We start from the raw sequence: 23,952 nt of genomic DNA, 5'->3' as shown, positions 1-23,952 counted from the left end.
TAGATATTAGAATTTATTTTATTTATTGTGACTTAAAACAATGTTAAATGACCTCTAGTTTAAACCCCTGATATAGTGTGTTTCTGTCTGTGTGTTTAGAAATGCATTATTCTACTGGATCTTGAATCGTTAACCTTTTCAACATCTGACAGGTTTTATTTCACGATTACCTTGTATTTAGTCCATTCCATATTCCTCATTAACTCTGAGCTGCTCCCGTGTCTCTAAAGAAGAAGAACAGTCCCACAGCATGATGAGACCACCACCACGTTTAACTGTTGAGACGATGTGCTCAGGGTGAGGCGCGGTGTGTTTCCTACCATATTTAGTATTTTCTAGGGTTTAACTTGAAGTTTGTGAAGAACTCTAGACGGCACCGATTTAGAAAGCTACATTTATTAATGTCAACAAATAAAAATCACACGCAGAATGCAGGACGACACAAAACATTAACATTCTTCTGGCTTCAGCTAGAAGAATGCAGCCTTCCTCTAACTCTCCGTTTGTTTATTTAGCATTTCGTCCATCTTCCCCACTCAAGCAGTAGCTGCCCTCTTTCTCGCCGCCACATGTTGTCAATGCAGCCAGCTGGGGTTTGAAGCTGTTTCACTCTGTGTACGACGGAGGCAGCTCTCAGTCACTTCTCTCTGGCTGCCCTCATATTCACCCTGACCTTAAGGTGCCTTTAAATGAGCGTCACTCTCCTGTCAAAGCGTCTTCCCCTGAGGTGCTTCTGCCACTGCCACACTGTTAAGATGGTTGGCGGAGCGAAAAAGGCTTCATGCATCTGCGGTAATTTTACACTGCAATACCGAGTTTGTGAAGCAGTGTCTGCGCAGGGCGGTTTTGCATTTATTTCTTCTCCACAAAATATTTTTGCTTCCTTTTTACATTAAAGTTGCAAACATAATGTCGGCGTCATTGTTAGTGAAAACTGCACAGCTGCACGTTAGAATCCATAGACCTGCAATATTAATGTTGAGAGGTAACGATTTCATACAGTGGAAGGCGCTTTAAATATATACATGCGCAGGCTGTTTGAACCTTGAAATGCAACACTTTGTGCTGCCGATTTCATAACAAGATTTCTTTTATTAATTTCCCAAGAGGACCCCGGTCTCGGCAGTCGGAGTTCGAGGAAAATTGCGCTAAAATGCGTCAGTGTTAAAACACATAAATTTAGTTGCTCTGGCAGTTAGTTTTGCTCTGTAAAGAGTTTATTCTGAAGCTACAGAGGATGCAGATCCATGTCTTGAACACATGCAGGTGGATATTTTTAGCCCGTATCCACATGGATGTCCCGTGACAGCCATCACTACTTGGGTTACCCCCCCTTACTGTGTTGACAGTGGGTTTTCTGAAAGCCTGCAGCTAAAGTCTAATGTGATTAGAGTCTTTGTGAAAGTGCTGGATAGGAGGTTAAAGGCTGGACGTGACTCAGCGTGTGTGTGCGTGTGCGCACGTTTGTGTGTGTGTGTGTGTGTGTGTGTGTGTGTGTGTGATGTGATGGGGAAGCATTGTGTGACGGCATCATCGCCATATAGCTCTTTTTATCACAGCTTGTCCTTCGAGCTGTGAAGGATCCGCTCGCTGTTGACTTGCAATGAAGTGACGCCATGGTGCGCCCGGCTTTGTGCTGTGGCTCCCGCTGATAATGGAACCTCTGTCTCCCCACAGCCGAGGAGGCCAAGGAGCTGGAAGAAGAGGAATCGAAGACAGGTCAGTCCATTCCTACCTGGTCAAGTCTCATTTTCTCACGCAGCGTTGCAGCTGAAGGGCACCTGATAAAGGTTCTACGACTTTCGTCCACTTACATGTACACTTAAATGTACACTTGTTACATTTACGCAACTCAGACTTTGTGTTTGGCAAAGAGAAACAAACAAAAACATTTAAGATTCACATTTATTGTTGACCACTTTGCTTGACTTCTTTCTACTGTAGGAACCAGTGAAACACTTGTCTTCTGGTTCTGGTCCACACCGAGTTCCTTTAAATCAAGACTAAAAACTCACCTTTTTGAACCATAATTAATGGAACAATGACCAACATATATGATTTATATATATGTTTTTGATCAGATTGGTGACTGTATGATGTTTTTGTCACTTCTTGTTGGTGTTTTTATGATGTAAAGCACTTTGAACTGCTTTGTTGTTTAAGTATACTTTACAAAAACACTTGATTGATTGATTATCCAGATTATATGGTTGATTGAGGGAAAAAAAAATGATTCAGAGGATAAAAATACAACAAGGTAAGTGATTCGATCTGCTGTTTCCAGCCCTGTCATCTGGAAAGGCTGAGCTGATCTCTGCTTGGAAAAGCAAATTAATAGGCGCAGAAAAACATCCCATGTAAAATGTGAAATCATGCGAGTAGAGAAGGAAAAAAAAACAGACTGTTGACTCTTTCAATTTGTAAATGTGAATTCTGTTTAATTTAACATTTCCAAGAAACTAGTTAATGAACAACAAAGAGACACAGAGAATAAAATGCTGCCTTTTCTGTGTAGTTAATGGTAATAACTTAAACTCTAATAGACGTTTGAGATCCAGTTCACAAATCAGTTTCTATGACGGCAGTATTTTGTCATTCTGGCTGCAACGTTAGAGACATGTTGTAGCTGTTTTTGTCTTTATTATGACTGATTGAACATACAATAATGGTTCCTGCATAGCTTCTGACTGCTGCTTTACATTAATACTCAGCATATGAAGTGTTGGAGGAGAACCTTTATGGACAGTTCAATAATCTGTTGCTTGGTTAAATAAATTAACAGCTTTATGAAAGACATAATTAGACATTAAATATTACTTTGGCAAAGTTAGGTAAAATAGTGACAATAGCATTTCATCATCTAATGAAAGATAGGGAAGCTACTGCTAATTGTCCTGCTGAGGTCTTAAGTATTGTAGATACATGTTGGGTCTGGTGATGTGCGGAGGTCACCATGGAAACAGGGACACACAAAACTATTCAGACTCATGCTTCCTTTGATTAAGCACTTAGTTTGCAAAAAATCTGATAATCACAGCACAATTACAACCAAATAAATTACAAATAGTTTATTTTATTTTTGAAAATGCTACACAAACACTTAATTAACCCTCAGCTGACTATTAGTTTGATTAGGTAGATTTGCCTTGCAAATAAAAAAACCTGTGACCATTTAAATACAATAAAATACTTACAAAACGATTCCAAAAAGATGTAGATAAACACTAAGATGCCCAAACATTACAACAATACAATAAATAAATGACGAAAAGCAATTTCAGAACCAAAGAACAAATGAGAAAATGCAAAATGAAAAAAAAAATATATATATACAGTATATATATATATATATATATATATTTATATATTTTTTTTTCAACAATATGATTAAAGGAGACAGGCTGCAGCAAAAGGTAATTAGTTTTACCCACCATTGATGCTCAGTTCAAACAGAATCCATCTGTCTTTTTGGATGAATCTGTCGATAGAAAAGCCAAATCAGACGGGGAAAAGCCAAACCACTGACCAGAAAGCCCAACCAGGAACTGAGGAGCTCAACCAGGGATTTATCTGCAAATTAGCCAGTGGCTAGAAGGCTTGTGTGTTTTAACACTGACTGTGTGCTGCCCCTGACCACATAAACATGGCTGGAAGAATAACCCATAATCGCGTTGCCTTAAGATAGTTGCCTTTGTTCTAGACTTTTTTTTTTTTTGAAGCTAAGTGAATAAAAAATAAATAACAAAAATAAAACATTTCCACTTGCATACAACTTACTTGACCCAGACATTTCCTCCAGCAGTAGCATCTCCTGAGAAAAACAGAGGCTGAGAACCGAGTTCATCCTTTCAAAAAAAAAAACGGCTAACAAAATCCCAAGTCCATGAGCTTTTTAACAACACACATCTTCTAGTAGGATAGCTGTCTTTAAAGTAAAAACTAAAGTTCATGACATGAACTTCCTTCTCATGAAGTCGTTTGCACCTCTTCATGTCTGTCCCTCCAAAAATCGCCACTTCACCAGTTAGGACTGATTGGACCAACAACCCACTGACTGAAAATGAAAGTATGATTGACTGACCAAACCATCACCACGTTATTTAGTTTGGAAGTTATTTTAGATCGAGACTGAATGTTTTCACCTTGTATTGGGCAGAAAACCCCATTCAAGCTCATTTCATATCGTTATTTGGGGCTTTCTTTGAGATTTTTGAAAGTCCTGCTAATTTGCCACTGATCAGTATCAACACAAATATTTTCACAACACTATACTTAAGATCTATTTGCCCAGTGTGGTTAATTGTGACAGATTCTACACAAGGTGTTCCACATTATTGGATTTTTCTTTAAATTCAATTATATGAAAAGGGTTAGCAGAGCTGTAGCTTTACAGACACAGATTTTATAGAAATGCAGCAGCTTACTCAAATGAAAATAAAAAGGCAAATGAAGATTAACTTTTTGTTTTGTTGCTTTTTTCGTCTTCATCTGGTTGTGATTTTGTGCTAGCCTCCAAAAGTTTTGGCAGATGATTATTTGGTTTTGTTGCGCTTGAGAAGTGCTTTAATATGTCCAATGTGACACATAAAATATTCAGGGAGATAACTTCCAGCCTCTAAAACATGTTCCCAGTTCTTTCATTAGAGCTGTGCAAAGCAACAAAGAAGTCCAGTAAAATTTTTATATTTGGGATTAGTGGAGAATTTTGATGTCAACATTGTCACAAAAAACAAATCGTAACCAGCTGTCCGACAGTTTCACTGAAAGGAGAAACGTTTACCGTACTAAGGGCAACGCACTAATCCCGTCTTCTTTCACTCTGTTTGACTCCTCATCCCAGAATCTGACTCCCTTTTTCTTTTTTCTCCCTTGTGGCGTTTTGCCTCTGCCAGCAGTTTACCTTATAGCCAAAGGAAGAAGAACATCTAATTTAAACTCTCATCATGAAAACAGAATCCTCCTTTCAAATCTCTGATTTGCTGAGTATTTACATTTGGCCTCTTAGGAGAGCTGCTGAACCGAGACAGGAAACTGCTTTGTGAGCTTCTTTTTGCATGATTAGGGTGATTGTGATATTTTGCTTGGCAGAAATATGACCTTATGAGTCCTGAATTAATTTTTCCATTAGCACTCAGGGCGAACCTCTTTTGCATTACTAGCTTCGGTGACCAACCCTCGCGGTCTTGGAGCAGTCCTCCCTCAAGTATTAATGTCATTAGAGTTATTCATTTGACTTTCTTTTTTTTCTTTTTTTAAATTCTGATTTAATTATTTAGCCTTTCGGTGAACGCCAAAGTTAATACCATGTGATTTTAATAAGCCAAGAGGTGAAGGAGAGTCTGTGAGTGAAGGGGGACAATGGCTTTTATTCTCCGCTCGCTCTCTCATGAATGTTTCAGAGGGGAAGTCTGTGAAGCCAGGAGCAGGGTCAGCCATCCCACAACTAGTAAGACTTAACATAGTTCAGCCGTAGCTAAAGCCGCCCGCACGCCGCTGACGCGACGCAACGTCACGTCGTCGCCTCGCTTGCCCCCCCCCAAACCCCGTGCTCCTTCTCGTCGCCCCGCACGCACCTGCTGGAACCAGGTGGACACTGTGGGCGGCGAGCTTGTGAAGTCAAGCTAATGGCTCTGTCTTCTGAGATCACTCTCTAAGCGATTCAGACAGGCAGCTTTGTTTCGCCATCTGGCTTCAATTGCGCTGACAAAGCCAGAGGTTCCTGCGCGAGACAAAGGAGCTAAAATGAGCCTCACTTTAATAAACCCTGGATGATGGGGAGCCACGTTTGTGTGTTATCTTAATGAGCTGTCCAAAGGAGAGTGCGCTTTCCCCTTTCAAAGCCGGCCTGATTGGAACAATAACCAGTGATAACTAGGGACCTGTGCTCATCCGTTTGCCGCGGGATGAGATCCCTTTGTTGCATTTACAGCAGAGGCAAATAATGTTTACCAAACACTGTAGCTCACATTCCCGTCTATATTTCCAGGCACAGCACTTCGCAATCCCACAACCGCACAGTCGATTGTAGGAAGGGCACTCAAGACGTGCAGCCAGAAAGAGACTCCTATCACTGATTTTCATGCACATGCAAAGTCATGCAGCAAACGCCTCTCGTTCACCCCCCCAACACTCCCCCAACCCGCAACTTCACCCAGTCCAATAACCTGAGCGTGTCACGTTGTTTAGGAAACGGCTGCAGTCGTCGCAAGCGAGGCTCCTATCAGAATCTGAATTCAGTTTGTGTGCACTTCCCCGTGGAAGGGAGCGCGAGTGACCCAGTTCTTTCACAGACACAGAATCATCGGTAAAAGAGCAATTTAACATGGCCTCTGAAAAGGAGAGCAGAGCGGTAAAACCAGTTTTATTAACCCATCTTAACTGAGGCAAGGCCCTGAGTAGGTGGAAGGTTATGGAATATCAAGCCTCACACAGCTTATGGCATTAGCAGCCCCGGCCGGCGCTCGTCTCTGACTCCTTAATGCCGAGGCCACCGCTGGAAGGCACACAGCACCGGCTCAAATCGCACTAAAGCCCGAGGACTGGCAGGCAATCAGGACGAATCCTGTAGATTTTTAGATAAAACCCCCCCCCCCCAAAAAAACAACAAAAATAACAGAGGGGATGAACAGCTCTGCCTAAGTTACATCTGGGCTAATTTGTTTCACCTGTTTGATGTATTCTTACAGAGAGATGGAAATAAAAGTACCGCATGAAAACACACCTGAATAATGTATGGCTTAACCGTTGGAACGAGAGGCGTAAAGTATGACTTAACAGCATGAAACCCTAAAAAAAAGGACTTTTTTTCTCTTGTTGCCTCTGTTCAGGCTGCAAACGCACCAATTAAAGCGCTAAAGCCACAGTTCAGTTGGAGAAGTCCCTGGAAAGCGTCCCAGGTAGCTCAGCTTAACTTTCTTTTCTCTTTTCATTGACACTACACGCCGAACAAGCGGGCTCTCCCCGTGGTCGCACATTACCGACTAAAGATATGTAAATAGAACATTTGTGTTCCCTTCACTATTAGATGTGGGTCACTGGATATCTTCAGGAGTGCTAATTAACAGATCTCCCCGAACACCACTGCTTAGCGGTTTGCACATATAATAAGCTCACCGTTCGCATTCCTGGCGCGGTTCTGCACCACACCGAGAGGAGCATGTTTTATTCGTGTGCGAGCCTGCTGATCTTTCTTGCGCCGTCCATTGGATAGTAATAATCACAGAAACTTTTATTCACATGCCTCAGACGATTTTTAATCTACACCGCATGAGCCGATCGCATACTAACAGATTCTCCCCACGCGTGACGCCTCTTGATGTTTTTCGTTGTGTTTGATCGAGCCGGTTGTTGGAGAAACACTTCTCTCTTGGACTCAGACGCTCATCAGGCACCTGCCGCGCGTTGAGCTACTCCTGCGCCCCTTCCAGGGGGTAAATCTTCTGGTCCGCGAGGAAAAGGCCAACGGATCAGCTTGGGACGAGACGGGAGGAAAAATAAAAAATAAAAATAAAAGATAGCCTCTAAATCATTTGGAATAATGAGCATTGTCACAGTTAATAAAAGCAGTCGAAGGCAGCTTGTTGGTGTATTAGACAAAACCATCGGCGAGTGCTTTTGAGGAAGGGCTTGGATACTTGTGGAGTTAAAGGCAATCCATGTTCTGGGATGAATCCCCCCCCCCACCCCTTCCTTCCTCCTTCACCCTGTACAAGCTCCATTTTCATCTTCTTGCCAAGCAACACCCACTACCACAGCCATCGCCCTCCCCCAGCCCCGCTCCCTGTCATGTAATCGGTGCTCCTCTGACAACCCAGCCAAGGCCCGGTGGGAGTGTGCCTATCCATCTCACTGCCCCAATCTACCTCTCTTGTTTGGTTCCACATGAGCACTCAGCTGCTGTGACTAATTAAATAAAACGTCGTGCCCTCTGCTTCCTGTTAGCCACGGCGACGTTGGTGAGCAGAGACGGAGCGGCGGAGAGGGAGGGGTTGTGAAACAGAATTAGGCCCGCATCGTAGTGTGCAACGAAGGACGCCCTATCATCGCATCTTTCTGTTTTATTCTCAATGTAAATATTTACAGTCTGTGATGTTTTGAAATCATGTCTTAATGTGTGTGTGTGTGTATGTGTGTTTTGTTTTCTTTTCTTGCTTTCTCCAGCGATGACGCCACTGAAGAGCTAAGAACGACAGAGTGAAGGTGCGTGTCGGTTTTCAGTCTCTTTCTTCAAATGTATTCACATGCATGTGTTGCTGTGGTGACAGCTTTTTTTTTTCTTCTTCATCCTCCGTTGTCATTAACGTCTTGTACGTTCTGTGTGAATTCTTTGAAGGACACAGTGTCACACACACACTGGAGGTTATTGGTAAGTGCTGCTGTAATGAAGATAGGCTGCATTAATTTTAGAGAGTATGGAGATATTAGAAGTCTTGACATTATCATTTCAGAAATCAGAAGGTCACTGTCTGATATGAAATATCTGCTTCATTTTATCTGCTAGGCTTTTCCTAGTCCAGTCAAAGCCGGGGTCAGGGTCTTATTAATGGTAAATAGGTTGGGTTTGAGTCGCACAGGCTGTCGGACTTTCTCTCTAAAACACTTTTTAGAAATTTGGAAAATTGCTCATTTGTAAGGATTTCCTGGTAAACGTGATTATCATGTGAATATAACCGATGGTTTCATTGTTATGGTTTTTACTTTAAAAAAATGTAAGTTTCTGAAACACTTGAGGCTTAATCTAACTGCTTCCCTTAAAAAAAACCCCCCACAATAACCCTCCATTAATTATATATACTGCTGCTTAAATACTCATAATTATGAGTTACCTTAAAAAGAGATAGATGAGTTCTGCTCCTTTTTAGACGGCTGCACCAAGGTTTTGTGATTTGAAACCCTGAAAGAAAAATGACACATTTTTGTTTCTGGGCGCTTCTGAAGAAAACGTCTAGCAGTTCCTCTCACTTCCTTTTTTTTTTTTTTTCTCAACCCTGAGAAAAGCACCTTAAAGCCTGACCTGTATACAACAAGCCTACAATTAGTGGCCTGGTATATTTGACACATTTAATGCTGCCTGTCTTGGTTTCTCCAGAGTGCAGATAGTCAATATCTGCTCTATTGACTATTTTCTGACCGTTTCAACATGTGCAAATAAATCTGTCAGTTCGAGAAACGCACGGCCCCCACTATATTATACGAATGATTTACAGTTTTGCTTTTTTTTTTTTGTTTTTGTTTTTTGCAACCTTTACTGCTTCAGTGTTGTTGGGATTTGTTTCTTGAAAACAACGGAAATTGGGATCGTGATCTGGGCATTTTTATTTCCTCATAAAACCGAAACGTCAGCGTTTTTGATCCCTGCGCCACTTAATCGCCCGTCTTGTTTTTTTATTTTCTCTACATGACACAAACTTCAGAGTTGCGTTTCCTCACCTTGTCCTGACAGTCCCTTGTCCCAGTCATCTGATGGACAGTTCATTGGGACCTCCATAACCTCAATCCAATCCTCCTGCTTCCTGCAGAACGTCAGTCTGTTTCTGATGTTTCTCTTGGAGAGTGGTCGCCTCTTAAATGCCCTTCTAGGCGCCATGAAAGCATCTTGCTGCCTGCTGCCATTGCAGTGCAGACATTAACCCTTTGGGCTCCCTGAAGCATTCTTCAGGATTTAAACATTTCTCCATGTAGTTCTTGATGATTTGATAAACGGTTTATTTAGGTGCAGATTTAATATAAGCAACTTATTGACTGTGATGCATTTTTTTGATTCAAAGCAATGATAGTATGTGTTTCATTGCAAGTAACCAGTATCAAAAAAGAAGAATGCTTTCAAGCAATCTGACCTTTTAAAGAAGAAGAAGAAAAAAAATCACTGACCAACTTTGTTTCTTGTCTCCTAATAATAAACCTTCATCACTGCTGTCTCTTCATCCCGGTTCCTCGTCATCCTCAGCAGATTGGAAACACAGAAGAAAAGTCCAAGCTAAAAAAAAAAAAATCTCACACACTTTTGGCTTCATTTTTGCATAAATATAGATTAATATTTATGCTGCTTTGATAAAGACCCTACTAATAAACTATGTCGCTCGGTGTGGTGGCATGAGATCTGCAGTTATTAAAGTTTGCAGGTTGTAAATGTCATTAGTTTGCATTTCTGAACTGTAGTTATTGCTAGGACTTAGCATTTCTGTTCCTCCAGAATTGATGCAGATGTATTGAGAAGAAAAACTTAACTACAATTTTTATCAGTACAAAAGTGGTACATTTAACTCTCTGATCTTCCTCAGACATGCCACAGGCAGAAGTTTTGCAAGGTCACTCGTGCCGGTATTGTGTGGTATTCACCGAGCCTCTAATTCTTACTTTAATAACCAGCAGTTTGACGTCAGTTGAGTGAATGTTTTTTATGACGAGTCGGGACAGTTACAGCTTGTTTTTATGATACCCTGATTGGTCATTGCCGTAAAGCTGCAGCTTACACACTGAGTGGAACAAGATGAAAGGTGCAGAAAGTAATTTCCTGTAACCAGCCAAAATAAAGTCTGACCAGCAGGAGTCAAAGAGAGGACATTTGTCATTACTGGAGTATCCACTGACCTTCACCGAGATTATTACGTCGAGCTAATATCCTGCAAGCCCCCGGACCTCCTTGCTGCTGAATCACCCCGGATCAATTATTCTAATATTTCTGTGGCAGTTTTGCTATTGATTTATGCATTTATGCAGAATGCAGCATATCTTATTTAATAAAGGCTCTGCATTTAATTAAGTCCTTTCAGAGTCAGGAAGCACTTTGGTTATAAAAACCTCTTCCTTATCGATACATGTTCACATGTGACTGATGTTTAGGAGTAACAAAAAAATTTGTTTTATTACTTTCAGCACATGTTAAAGAGGTCACTTGATATTTGATGCACAGCGCTGTCAACATTAGTGGTCTGTCCATGTTGTCTGTTATAACTATAACTCACTAATAGTGTAAGATTTTCACAGCATTTTAACTTTAGGTAAAAATACCATGGCATCACATTAGATGCATCAAAGCAAATATGCTAACAAGATCTAGCTTAGTTAGAACAGCAGCATGTATTCCTACTGCTGCTAAAATGACAGATTGTACAAAGTTGCATCTCTTACTTAATCCCTAAGGTTACATTGTCTGCCCACCCTAAGACCTTCAACTCTTCTGAGACAGCTTTTCACAAGGTTTAGTGATGTGTGTATTCATTTTTTGACCACTCTAACATGAGTCTATTTACAAGGTGACGTTGGACAAGAAGGTCCGAGTCGCAGTCTCCGGTCCAAGTCATCCCAAAAGTCTTCTTTCGGGTTAAGGTCAGGTAGGATACACACTTCGCTACAACGAAGGGGTCGATCCATCCCAACAGAATCAAGTGTTAAAACTTCTTAAATACCAGATAAACATTCTTCAACACTAAATTGAACACATTCTATCATCTGAAGTGAAAACATATCCTCCAGGTAACATGGTGCAGAGAAAACTCACTGCTATATTTTTATGAAGTGGATGGAAATCTCTGCCATGGACTGGCGACTTGTCCAGGGTGAACCCGGCCTCTCGCCCGAAATGCCAGCACCCCTCACTGCCCTCACTGGGGACAAAGTGTAAGAACATGGATGGAGGGAAATCCCTGGGTTCATATTTCCTCTTTAATCTAATTATATATTAAGGGAATCATACTGAGCCTTGGCATGGCCTGAGATCGCTGCAAATGAGTAGAGAAGAAATGTTGAAAACATCGGCATAAAGGGAATAAAGGGAACTCAGTGAAATAAGGAGCAGCATGGGTGATCCCGGTTGTCCACCAGAAGAGTTTCAGTGAATTCCAATGAGAGTGCTGATTGCATTAGAAAATGTCCCCTATAGGTACAATTAGTGCTGCATAACGGCCCCCTGGAAGGTTCTTTGGCAAATATGGGAAATATCGATTCATTTTGCTCTTATATATTCACTTAATCTCTGGCCTGTCATGTTGAGAATACATCTCATTGTTATACTCCCCCCCCCTCCTTGTCACGGCTCAGGCTTTGCTCTGTCACAGTTTTCTCAGTACATTCAGCATTGTGCTTCGGAGCGCTATTCTCCTGGGACGAGAGAGATACAAAAATGGTAGAATGCAAGGAAAGCTAACCTAAGTGTATTTTAAGAAGCTGCAGCTGCCAGATGTACAGTAATCAATAGGACGGGAGGTTTTTTGGTGTTACAATAACAGTGAAAGGTGCTGAAAGCCCCTTTTAGACCAGACTTTTGTTTCATTGGCTTTGCGCCCACAGATTGAGGGTTGGGGTGAAGTTAATCTGTAAGTCACAGGACATTTTGATGGACATAGTCACATAGATTGATGATGATGTGTCAATCCTCAAGGCAGCGCATGTCTTGAAACTTTTGTTTGTGTTTGACATCCAGCACACCTGAATCAAATCCCTGAATTACCTCCTCATGCACCCAAATTCTACAGAATCCTGCTGATGACATAATTCAGCTATGTTGAAACCTGAGTTATGTCATCAGCAGGTCATTAACTGTTGACAGAGGGGCCCACATAAAAGTTGAAGAACACTGGCCCTCCAGGACTGGAGTTGGACACCTTGAAAAAGTATCTGAGATGCAGGCGACTAAGAAAGTGAAATGTTTTGTTGTAAACAGTGTAATTTTGGGACAGATGCTCAAATGATTGTAGTCTAGTCTATATATATATATATATATATATATATATATATATATATATATATATAGAGAGAGAGAGAGAGAGAGAGAGAGAGAGATGATATGTGCTTAATGCCGAACCTGAAAAGTGTCATCTGAGGAAGAGGTTTGGAATAAGTAGCTATAAAGTGAAAAATATTGAGTCGAATTGAGTCCTGAGTCCGATCACTGGATTAACTTCAAGTTTTATCATTTGCCAGTGGAAGAGAACAACTCATAATGAAAGTGATGCAAATGCCCAGGACTGAATCCAGCTCCAATGCCAGCATGTCTCTTATAACTTATAGCGTCTTTAGATTTGCAGATAAAAACGTGTAATGACCACAGTCAAAATGAAAACTTAAGAGGAATATTCAATTCGACTGAATTACCGCAGCCCTACGAGGTTTCTACTAAAGTGTGCACCATGAAGATTTTTAGGGACGTATTTTTCAAATTCTTCCAATTTGAAAAATACCTCCCTATTTTATCAAATAGATAAAATGCTATTAAAGTATTCTACAGGTTATAAAGAACCAAGGTTTTACTCACCATAAACCAATATGTCGGATCATATCAAATTTCGTGTTCTTTGTCTTGTTTTTCCCCAGTCAAAAACTCGTTCAAGAGTTCCCCTCCTGTGAGGTTACACAAGGATAGGCTTTCAGTGGAGCTAATAACCAAATGTAGTAGCTCATATTTAATCAAAAACAAACTGCAATGGACAGTTGTACTGCGTAGCAATGTATGGTGCTGTTGAAAACCTTGGCAAACATCTACATCAAATAATCCAGTCAAAAAAAAAAAAATCAAATATAAAACGTATCATGGCTGATCTACTTTTTTTCTTGCCTTTGTAGTATTTTTTTAAGGGGATGAAACTTGGCAATATGGGAGCTTTGATAGGAGTTGCACAGTGACTGGATCCCTGATCAATGACAGCTAATGAACGCAGCGAGAGTTCTGCTCCGCTTGCCTCTCGACAGAGAGCTGACTTCTCTAGAGAGGTCCTGTTTTTTTCCAGAAAGGCAAAGGAGCCTTCACTGAAACCAGCTGCCTGTGGGCTCAATTAACCATTATAGATTACTCATGTTGCAGATGAGAGGGGAGATACAAAATCAGCGGTGTGTTGACGCTAAAATACATGAGTGTACAAAAAGAAGTGCGTGAGTATATTGGGAAGTGGACATGAGACCGGATTGCAAGCGGTAGCAGCATATAAAAGATTTAAAAACCCTGCAAACTCAAAATAGGGGCTATACCTAGCAGGATAAAGGATTCCTAGATTTATGTAGCATATTGACCTTTGCTTGTTTTAGCCTCCATATTTCAAATTCAAGGTAACTACATAGTACATGGTACATACTACCATGTTTGCCCCAGTGCTTTGGATTGGGTGTTCTGAACCATTGAGGCATCACACTTCTCCGCCTTGCAGAGAAAGCGTACTTACTAGGTGTCGGAAAGGAGGCTCTGACTCTCGTTGTCGAGGCTTAGATTCAGGAAGAGTTGTGTGATTTTCCTCATGGCCTTGGAGAACAGCCTCAGGGTCTTTGAAGACTTGGTGAGGGAATCATGGGACTTTATCGGTCCAGTACAACATTGAAAGTCTTTTGACCGTGTTTCATTTGAGTGGTGTTGCAAGGCTACAAAATGCAGTTGATCTTTTTAACCCTCCTGCAGACTTAAGAGATGGGGTCCATTGAATCCCACAAGCTTTATACCCTGTGCACTTTTTCAAGTTTTCTTTTTTTGTGTGTGTGGTTTTGGGAACTGACGGTCTGACGGGACACCCTGGGCGCTAACCCCGCTGTCCGAATGCGACATCTGTTGCTTTCCTCCTGAGCGTCGCACTAAGACTGCAGGAGGCTCAAGAGCTATGTGATTTCTGTACAGTCAAATGATGTGTCCACAAATGTTTTTTTTTACATGAGCATGAGATGTGGATCATGACCTAAAGTACAAGATCCCACATCTTGATCCCGAGTACGATCGGATGAAACGAGCATCTCCTGTACGGATGGACGGAACACATGCAGAAAGTCAATAGTTGTATTAAATCTCCAGCTTTAATGATAGTATTCACTGTTATTATTGTTATATGAAGTTGCATTGTCTAACATTGCTCCCTCAAGCAGTTTACTCTGTGCCTCTGGATGAAAAGGACATTTCATGAGAACGTGTCAAATCCATGTGTGATTGTTGCTTTGTCAACGTAAAATAAAAAAGTGAGTTTTCTCTTGGGTGTTAAAAACTTTTCACATCAAGCACTATATGCCTGGCAGACAGGTTGAAGTCTTATTAGTTAGAAGCTAATATCAGCATATTGTTTACAAAGCTGTGGCCTATCAAAGAGGATTTGTTCCACACAGGAAAATTTAAAGTTGGCAAAAAAACAAACAACAAAAAAAAAAAACCCTAACCGCTGAGCAGCCTCCCCACTGTGATGGGAATATGCAGAACATATTGCCCAGAACTTTCATGGTTAGCTTCCTGAAGTCTGCAAGCATCGTAGCGTGGTCATGAAACTTGGAGAGAAATTTGCACACATGCAGATGGACTGAGCTGCAATGGCCATATTTCTACATGTATGCTCTGCGCCTCAGAGCTTCTTCATTAACTTAAGAGGAAGAAGCATCACAATAAAAAAAAATAAAAACATGGCACTATTTCTTTAACAATCTGGTGCTCAGAGCGGCTGATTGTTAGAAAGTGAATTAGGACTGAAAGTTTTTTTATGCTGCACACAACTGAGATGTAGCAAATTAATCTATTTTTATACGGCACTTTTTATACAGACAAGTGTAATAAAGAATCATTTGTAGAGGTGGTGGAGGTAGAAAAAGCATTCAGATGATTAAAGCAAGCTAACAAAGAAGACGAGAAACTGAGGAAACTGGCAATGTAATAGAACACTTGCTAAAATGGCTAATTAACAAAATTCAGTAACATTATAAATATTCAAATCTCAGCGGTCAACAGAATCAAAAGCTACACTTTTGTTTAGTAAAACCAGCCGTGAAGGTTCGTTCTGATCCATATTACACCCAAGTTTATGAAAGACTCTACATCTTGATTTAAAAGAACTCAGTGTTTCAGCATCTTTGCAGTTTCCTCTAAGTTTGTTCCAGATTTGTGGTGCATCGAATCTGATCGGTGCGTCTCCACATTTGGTTCTGATTCTGGGGTTGCAGAGTAGACTGTAACTATTAGGTCTGAAAGGTTAATAAAACAACAACAGCAGCAGATCTTTAATGTTTTTCTTTAATGTATTTTAGAGTTTACATGAGGTTTTAATTGATTAAGAACATGCTATCCTAAAAGTTTTCCAACACTCAACTGGTTCATTAGTTAAAAAGAACTCATTTTGTTCTCATTTGCTAAAATGACCTGTGCATTCACTTGAACACACTCCATTTAGTTTGTGCAGTCTGCTAATAAGAGCGTGGCGAGGCAGTGGCTGTAATCTAATAACACAGAAGTATTTTTAATTGAACAACAGCTTTAATACGCAGACTTGGTGCAAATCAGAAACCCCAAGCCCTGCGAATCGTGTGTTGGTGTCGGGCTGAACTCCGCCTCTGGCTGAGCGTTAACTCTTTGACTGAACTCCTCAAAGTCACTTGCTCTCGCTCATTTCATCTTAAAAGGTGACACTCACCTTCACGCCGCATCTGAGAGCAAATCCATCACAACACAGGTGGGAGACGTCTGCTACGCCGTCCTGTGTGACTCTAAATATTCATCCAGATTAACACGCTGACAAAATAAGGCCCGTAAGGTAAGTGATTGACTTGCCTGAAGAGGTGGACGGCATCCCAATATGTGCGCTGAACAAACAGGGGAGTCTTTCTTCTCTCATCCCGCTGTCTTCCTTCAGGTACCGAGTCACCTCGCCTTTGGGGTTTACCACAGGAGTCTCTTCAAATGATCCTCTAGTCTAAAGTGAAAAATCAAGATTAATGCACTTCCACGTCCCACCCAGGCTCAGAGGGGGGAGAGGGAGGGAAAGAGGGGATCTCATAATTAACACCAGGGGGGCTGCAGAGTGTTTTTTAGAGAGAGGCTGGGCCATACCATGTAGGGGGGAAAAAAAAAAAAACAACAGATAAAGGGGTATGATTTTTTTTTTTTTCTTTTGTGTGTGCGTGATACATGTCGCTGCTTTCGAATAACACTGTGGCAACAGAATGAACTGTCAGACGCCTCACTCTGGCTTAGTGTTATTGGGATAAAGTGGAAAGGCCTGTAGCGGGAGCTGCTGCATTACTCCATCATTCAAGCAGTGATCATTGTTATGTGTTGTGACCTATGTGAATTATCACTGCTCAGGACTCTTCCTTCTGTTTCTTTTCTTTTCTTTTTCTCCCGCAGAGACCTGCTCCTGCAGAGTCTACATATTTCAACGGTGTTTCCTGTTTCCAGTAACTGTCTGCCACATCCTCTCATGTTCCTGTACAATATCAACCCAAGGCACAAAACATGCGGGAGTGGCTACATTACAGGCTTCAGCAAACAAAGAGGCATATAGAAAACTTGCCAAAACACAAACTTAGATGTGTTTTGTTGGGATTTTATGACCGACACAGATCAGGGACGGCCGTGTGTGGGCGGGGAAAAAGAATGCATACATTTTTTGCGAATACAAATGAAAAGGTGTGGCGCGTATCACCTTTCACTGCACTAACAGCTGCAAGGCTTTTCGTGTATCTGCTGTATCTATAAGTTTCACACACAAAGAGACAGAAGCCATTTGCCCGTTCTGCTTTGTACATTTCTCAAACTTATTCAAATTGGATGGAGAGATTATCAAGGTTATCGTAGCTTTTTTTTTTGTTGCATTCTTCCATAAAAGCAGGACTTGCTGGCTTACATCACTGAGCTGTTTTCTCGACAGATTCTCCCACCTGAGCTGTGGATCCTTGTAGCTCCTCTTGAGTTACCATGAGAATCTGTCGTTATAACATGACAAACTGTGAGACGATTTTGCAAGGTACTCTGTGTGTACCTTTTTTAAAGCCAAAAATCCCTAGTCACCCCTGTTCCTGTTACATTTTCCTCCTAATGAGCGAGACTTTCGCCGCCGTTTAAAGCGGTGTTTGATCCATAGTTTCTCCGGTTTCCAAAACATCTTTTAAAGGGTTTTTTTCTTTGGACTTCCGCTGTATATTTTCTCATTATCAGTCCTGTATTTGACCAATACTCAAGCGACGAACCAATTATATCGCTGCAAGCCTGCCCCAAATTCTAGCAGGCATTTTGTTGTGGATTTTTTTAATAAATGTATGAAAAATAATGCAGTTTGCAGCTCAGTAGTAGTATTTTTAAGGGCTTTGTTGAAAAGTTGTCAAACAGTAGATTATCAACTAAAGGTTTGTGCGTCTCTTCTGCCCTGTGCCAGGTCATTACTGAATGTTATCCCCCTATTTGTTAAAAAATAAAACTCTTAGAAACTGTTCAGTAAAGGATCTCTGGGTCCTTAGAAGCAAATTATGAAACCGTTTGGATTAGATTAACAATTTTCTGCAGTGTTGTACACCATGGAGATTTGATAAATTGCAACATTTTACAGTATTTTTTTTTGTATGTTTACAATTGATTTGCCCATTAAAAAAAAATAAATACAAACTACAGTTTTATATGATTTTCTTTGGTTGGTCCTGATCCCACCTGGCATCGGCTCATAAGCGTCAGACTGGGCTCCCTGTTGTTTGGATCATACATATCGTGCATTTCTGTTTTTGACTGGAGAAAGAGAGCTGGAGCGGTTGCAGCTTTTCTTGTGCCAGGATCTGATAAAAGCACCATCATCATACAGTTTAGTGTCAGTCTTGAGTGAAGACCACCCTCTAATGTGAGTGACTGCAGCTGCTTTGGGGCTTCGCTGCCTCGACGGTTCATTTGGAGTTCATAGCCACTGCCACTCGGGACACATACGTGGATTTAGAAATAGATTTCTGGAGCCTTTCCAGAAGTTTCCCATCGGACATTTAAGATGGAGAATTTGAAAATATTTCGCATCGGAAATATATTCTTTATAATTAAGGGAACTTATAGAAAGTTATTGGAATTTATCGGGCAGAAACGAATACGTTTTTGTTTTACCAAATGCAGTATGTTGTGTATTTGGTCTTGTATCTTGCGTCAGGTATTTGTTGTATGTCTTTTGCTGCCATCTTGGCCAGGTCACGCTTGGAAAAGTTTTTTTTTTTTTATCTCAATGAATTGTTTGTTCCCGCTAAATAAAGGATATATACAACTGAAAATAGCACGTCCTAGTAACACAAAGTCAGTTATTGCTAAAATTCTGACAATTTTACAAAATCACCTGATTGAACCATGAAGTAAAATACTTCTCGTCGGTAAAGCCTCTCTCCCAACACCTTAGTTAGCAAATCTGGACAATCGATCTGAACATTTCTATCTCCATTAAGGAAATCAGACTCCCTAATGGGAGGTTTCAAAACAACTATGATGGCATTGTTTATATTGGAGGTGTCACTTATGAATAGTAATGTCTAACATTGGTGATATGTAAACATCTCCCCTGCTAGTTTAATGCCAATGGGACCGTGGAGCACCACCGTTTGCTTGGTGCATTTCCATGCGTGGTTGAGCCTAATAACAATTGCCTATTATATTCCTTCCCACGCTGATGAGTCTAACCACTGTTTAAATATATTCCACACCTCTCTATTCGTGTCCTGCTGGACCCTTGGGATCCTGTTTTCATTGCAGGCTTGTAAAGGTATCTGCTTAAATGTAAATGTATCCTTAAAGGCAGAGCTTGTGTATCCTCTGCGAGCGGTGCGCATTATACTTTGTAATTATCCATTGTGTGCAGAGAAACTGCCGTGATGTGTTTTTCATCATCAGGTAATCCTCTCCTAAGTATCACTAAAGTTTAGCGGCTTCCTCATTATGCTGACTTCGTCTTCAAGGTTATTCCCAGTCATTTGCTTTCTCAGAGCGATGCCTGGCATCGGGCTTTGATAGTTGCTCCGATTGTTGTTGTTGTTTCTGTCAAAGTCAAAAACTATGGCTGCGGAGGTGGGGATTTTTTTTTTTTTACAAGTACACTTTGCTTTAAGCCGAGCTAGACAACTGGTGGAGGTAAAAAAAAAAAAATCATTTTCATTTCGATGTAAATGAGGACAGACTGTGGTTTTTAACGCTTTGTTAGATTAAACCCATTGCACCGTTCTTGTAACCAGCCTCCTATATCCTTAGTAAATTAGCCCGCGATCCGGTTTACCTGCACTAAATGGATCTGTCCATCAGCTTGTCTCCGAGTTGTTAGGGCAGAGGTTTCGTTGTTTCTGCCGTGACTGCTTTGGCTCCTCCTGACTGAGAGAAGCTGATTGTTGGAAACGTTGGAAGGGATTTTATTCTTTGAGTCCTTTCGCCTGGAAGAGTTATTTTAGACGACTCCAAATAGCTCTGCACCTCTGTGAAAGTACAGGTTTTTTTTATTATTATTTCCTTTTTTCACCTCTGACCCTCTCTCACTCAACCATTCCACTTTGAAACACTCTTACTTAGCGATCTCTCGAGGGACATTGATTTGAATGTGACGAACAATGCATGTGTGAGAATTGCGTTGTATTCATTTGGGTGATGGATAAGATGGCAGGTCGGATTGCATCCTGACAGGGAGCAAATGGAAGCCTGAGTGCATTTTTTTTTTCTTCTTTCTTTAAGAATCTCCATTTAGCAGATATTATTTTCTGGCAGCTTTTGTAATTTGCTGAGATTTCCATCGTTTGCAACGGCAGACTCTCTAACTGCGTCAGTTTTTGTTTTGACATTTTCAAGCAGTTAGCGGTGCCTGTAGGGTTTTCATTCAGAATTACAGCGCATCGCACCGGCTCTCATGTGTAAAATATAATAAAGGGATGATAATTAGTGTCAGTTATGCGCTACGAACAGCTTCCTGACCGAACTATAACTGGAATGGATTATGAAACGAGTTCTTAAAAGGCGAGACAAGACAAGAACAAGACAAAGGAATGAGGACGAGTGTAGACAGCTGACATCCGAACAGAACACAAACAGATATTCCCTCCATCCCAAGTCAGAGATTATTACTTCCTCTCAGATTACACACAGTATGTGCAATATCTGGAAACTGAAATGAATCGCCTCCCTGATGACCGGTTGGACCGTTATCAATTAAAACTGGTTTCAATAATGCTAAACTTCCGAGCCTATAGCTGTAGCTAAGCTATGTTGCCTTTAAAAGCTTCAAGTAGGGGGACGTCATGTGTGACACAATTAAATTCCACCCGAGTTAATTCAAACTGTTTAATGATGCAAGGAGAACAATTTCTTTCTCAGTGGGGTGGTCCGCATGGGCTACGAGGAAGGAGCAGTTCAGAGAGACATGCAGAGAGGATGTCTTGATTTAAAGAGATGTGTTGGTTGTTGGGGTGTTGTAGCTGGTAATTTCATGATGGTAAATGTGTGTGGAGTGTATTTGTTCAAATTATTTCACACACCAATCAGGCATAGCATTATAACATGCCTAAGAGTGTCGCTCCCTCTTTTGCTGTGCCAGATCCCTGAGTGTGTGCTGTGATTTCTGGCACCAACGTGCCAGCAGCAGATGTTTTAACTCCTGTAAGCTGTGGTGTGGCTCCTCTATGGATTGGATCTCTTTTTTTTCCTGTGCAGATGCTGGATTGGGTTGAGATCTGGGGGAATCTGGAGGCCAGGCGCACATCTTAAGTTTACTTTCATGCACGTCAAACCATTGCTCAACCAGTTTTAGCTTGGGGCAGGGCTCAATACCCTGTTGAGAGAGCACACAGCCATCAGAGAATACTGTCTTAATGAGGGAGGTGGTCCATGTCAAAGTCACAAAATGACATAACTATGGATAATAAGACCCAAGGGTCTCTAGGACATCGTCCAAAGCATCACACTACCTCAATCAGTTTGCCTTTTTTCCGCAATGCACTTGTACTATTTTTGTTTTTCCTCAGGTTGCATTATCCTGCTGAAAGAAGTCTCTGCATTCAGGGAATCACCTTTTTTATCATCACATTAACTTCTTAAACATCCTGAGCCACAGTAGCTCATCTGTAGGGTCGGACCACATGGGGCAGCCTTCGCTAATCATGTGACTCATGGGGCTTTTGGGGTTTACTGAGGCATCGTCGCCGTTTTCCCCATCGCTCCCTCCTCGAACAACTTGAGCTGCAGTTTCCTCTGACCTAGCCATCTTGCCATTACAGTTGCCCTTGTCATACTTGCCTTTCTTACCTTTAAGACATCAACTTTGAGGATAAAATGTCTACTTGCTGCTTAATATATGCCATCCATTAATAGGTAGCATGGCTCAAAGATAATCAGTGTTATTCACTGCAGACCGACCTCACCGCAGGGGTGAGTGGTCGTAATCTGATGCTTCATCAGTGTATGTGGCTGCAATCTCTACTGCAGATACGTTTTTTTTCCCTACATAACAGGTTAGATTTGCTTTTTTTACTCAGGTTTCTTTCTTCATGTCCTTTGCTATAAAGAACCCAAATTTATCTGTGTTTTGTTTTTTTTTGTGTGTGTCTCTTTTCAGAAGTCGAGGCCAGACAGTCGGGGTGGAAGAAGGAGGAGATGAGTCTGGCGGGTAATCCCAGTCCACCTATCCATCAACCTGGAGACTGTTTCCAGCATCCCCTGCAGAATGTCAAAGCCTCGCTGAGCAGAAGATGAGTCCATCATCTCCTTTCTTAGGTTTTCCCTCGAGTTCCCACCCAAACACATAAACACATCATGTGCCATTAGTTTCTATTGCCTTCCTTTCATTCTCTCGACGGAGACGCGCAACGGCGGGTAAACGCAGTTGAATGAGTCGTGTTGCCTGCGACACGAAGAGCGGCGGGCGCTTTTGAAAACGACAGGATGTGACAGGATCCTTTGTCTGTCACTGACATCACTCTGCATGAGTCGCGATGGGGCGTGTGCCAGAGATCTGCTGTCTAATAGGAAGTGAGACACTTAAAGAGATGACCCTGCTTCAGTTGCCAGAGAGAGAGAGAGAGCGAGCGAGCGAGCGAGCCCGGCTCTCCTATTACGCTGCAACTTGCTAATTAGCGTCTGTCGCTGGAGTAACTTGTACCTGTCAGTGTGCGCCGCTCTCCTATATTCAGTAAGTCGAGGCAATTGAAAGTGAACGCCAGCGAAGCTCCAACAAACTGCAAATGGCGGATGTGAAACACTCTGATCCCTCTCCCTGACCCGACAGCTTTTACATGTAAGAAATTGTTTTTAATGAAGAAAGACAATCTCGGCTAGTTTCTACAGCTGACGCCGAATGTTTTATCTCTTCCGGCCTGCGGGGGTGTACATTTTTTTTTTATTGCATCCTTTTGAAGTACATAAGCGAGTCCCAGTGCCATATGCCTATGTATGAATACCAAAGCCATTTGTTTGAAATAATGAAAAAAAAAACCCAGTGCCTATTTACATTAAAGAGACATGGTGAAACTGTCGGCTCATTGGTAGTTATTGGTTTTGTTCTTGGGTGGGGACTCTCTGTCTTCATTCAGCCGGAACAAGGTCGAGTTTATTACAGACGTTTCTTCCCTACCACCGCAGGATTAGCCAGGCTGTTCAAATTCACCCTTCCACATTCCATTAGGTGATTTATCCGCCAACTACACTCCATAATGAGCAAAGCGTGAATTACGGTCAAAGTAATATAAATATTTCATTTACATGCAGATCAACTCTGACATGCTGAATTGTTCCCAGTTAGACGCAGTCCTATTTTGGGGCTAATCTCTCTCTGTTTGCAGATGCTCAGTCATTGCAAACATTTTACTCGTTTTGAATAATGGATTTTCTCTGCGAATGTTTGTTGCTGTCATATGCTGAATAGCTACCTTGCATCAAGTCTGACTTCAGTAACCATTACTGAAATACCTCTCAGCCTCCACACACACACACACACACACACACACACACACGCACACACGTACACACACACACACGCATTCACACATAACACATCTTTCTATCTTCACAAGGACTTTACATTGACTTCCAGTCATTTTTGATTAATTTCTATAGCCTTACACTGACCTTTACCGTAAACCTACCCAATACCAGTACATGCCTAACCCTAACCCTAAACTCAACTCACACAAACAGCAATTCTTCCTGTAGGGCCCTGGATTTGGGCCCCATAAGGAGAAGCGGATCCTCATAACGTAGCATTTCTTGGAGATGGGGGCCTTGCAAGGTGAGGAATG

At 41.5% G+C, this 23,952-nt stretch overlaps 1 protein-coding gene across 2 annotated transcripts in view; it reads left to right on the top strand.

Annotated features, from left to right (window-relative positions):
* The window catches only part of cd276 (CD276 molecule), an 83,596-nt gene extending 60,411 nt beyond the window's left edge, over positions 1 to 23,185 (top strand). For both annotated transcript variants that reach the window (XM_088004152.1, XM_088004151.1), the window contains exons 6-8: positions 1,678 to 1,719; positions 8,161 to 8,199; positions 22,275 to 23,185. In XM_088004152.1, the coding sequence (XP_087860278.1) occupies positions 1,678 to 1,719; positions 8,161 to 8,183 (65 nt within the window). In that variant the 3' untranslated portion in view covers positions 8,184 to 8,199; positions 22,275 to 23,185. The remainder of the gene's footprint in view (positions 1 to 1,677; positions 1,720 to 8,160; positions 8,200 to 22,274) is intronic.
* The last annotated feature ends 767 nt before the right edge of the window (positions 23,186 to 23,952 follow it).

This window comes from Poecilia mexicana, unplaced genomic scaffold (genome assembly GCF_051168715.1).
Source record: "Poecilia mexicana isolate PSO_F unplaced genomic scaffold, ASM5116871v1 scaffold_3, whole genome shotgun sequence".
Lineage (NCBI taxonomy): Eukaryota > Metazoa > Chordata > Actinopteri > Cyprinodontiformes > Poeciliidae > Poecilia > Poecilia mexicana.
This window is presented reverse-complemented; position numbering and strand designations above follow the sequence as displayed.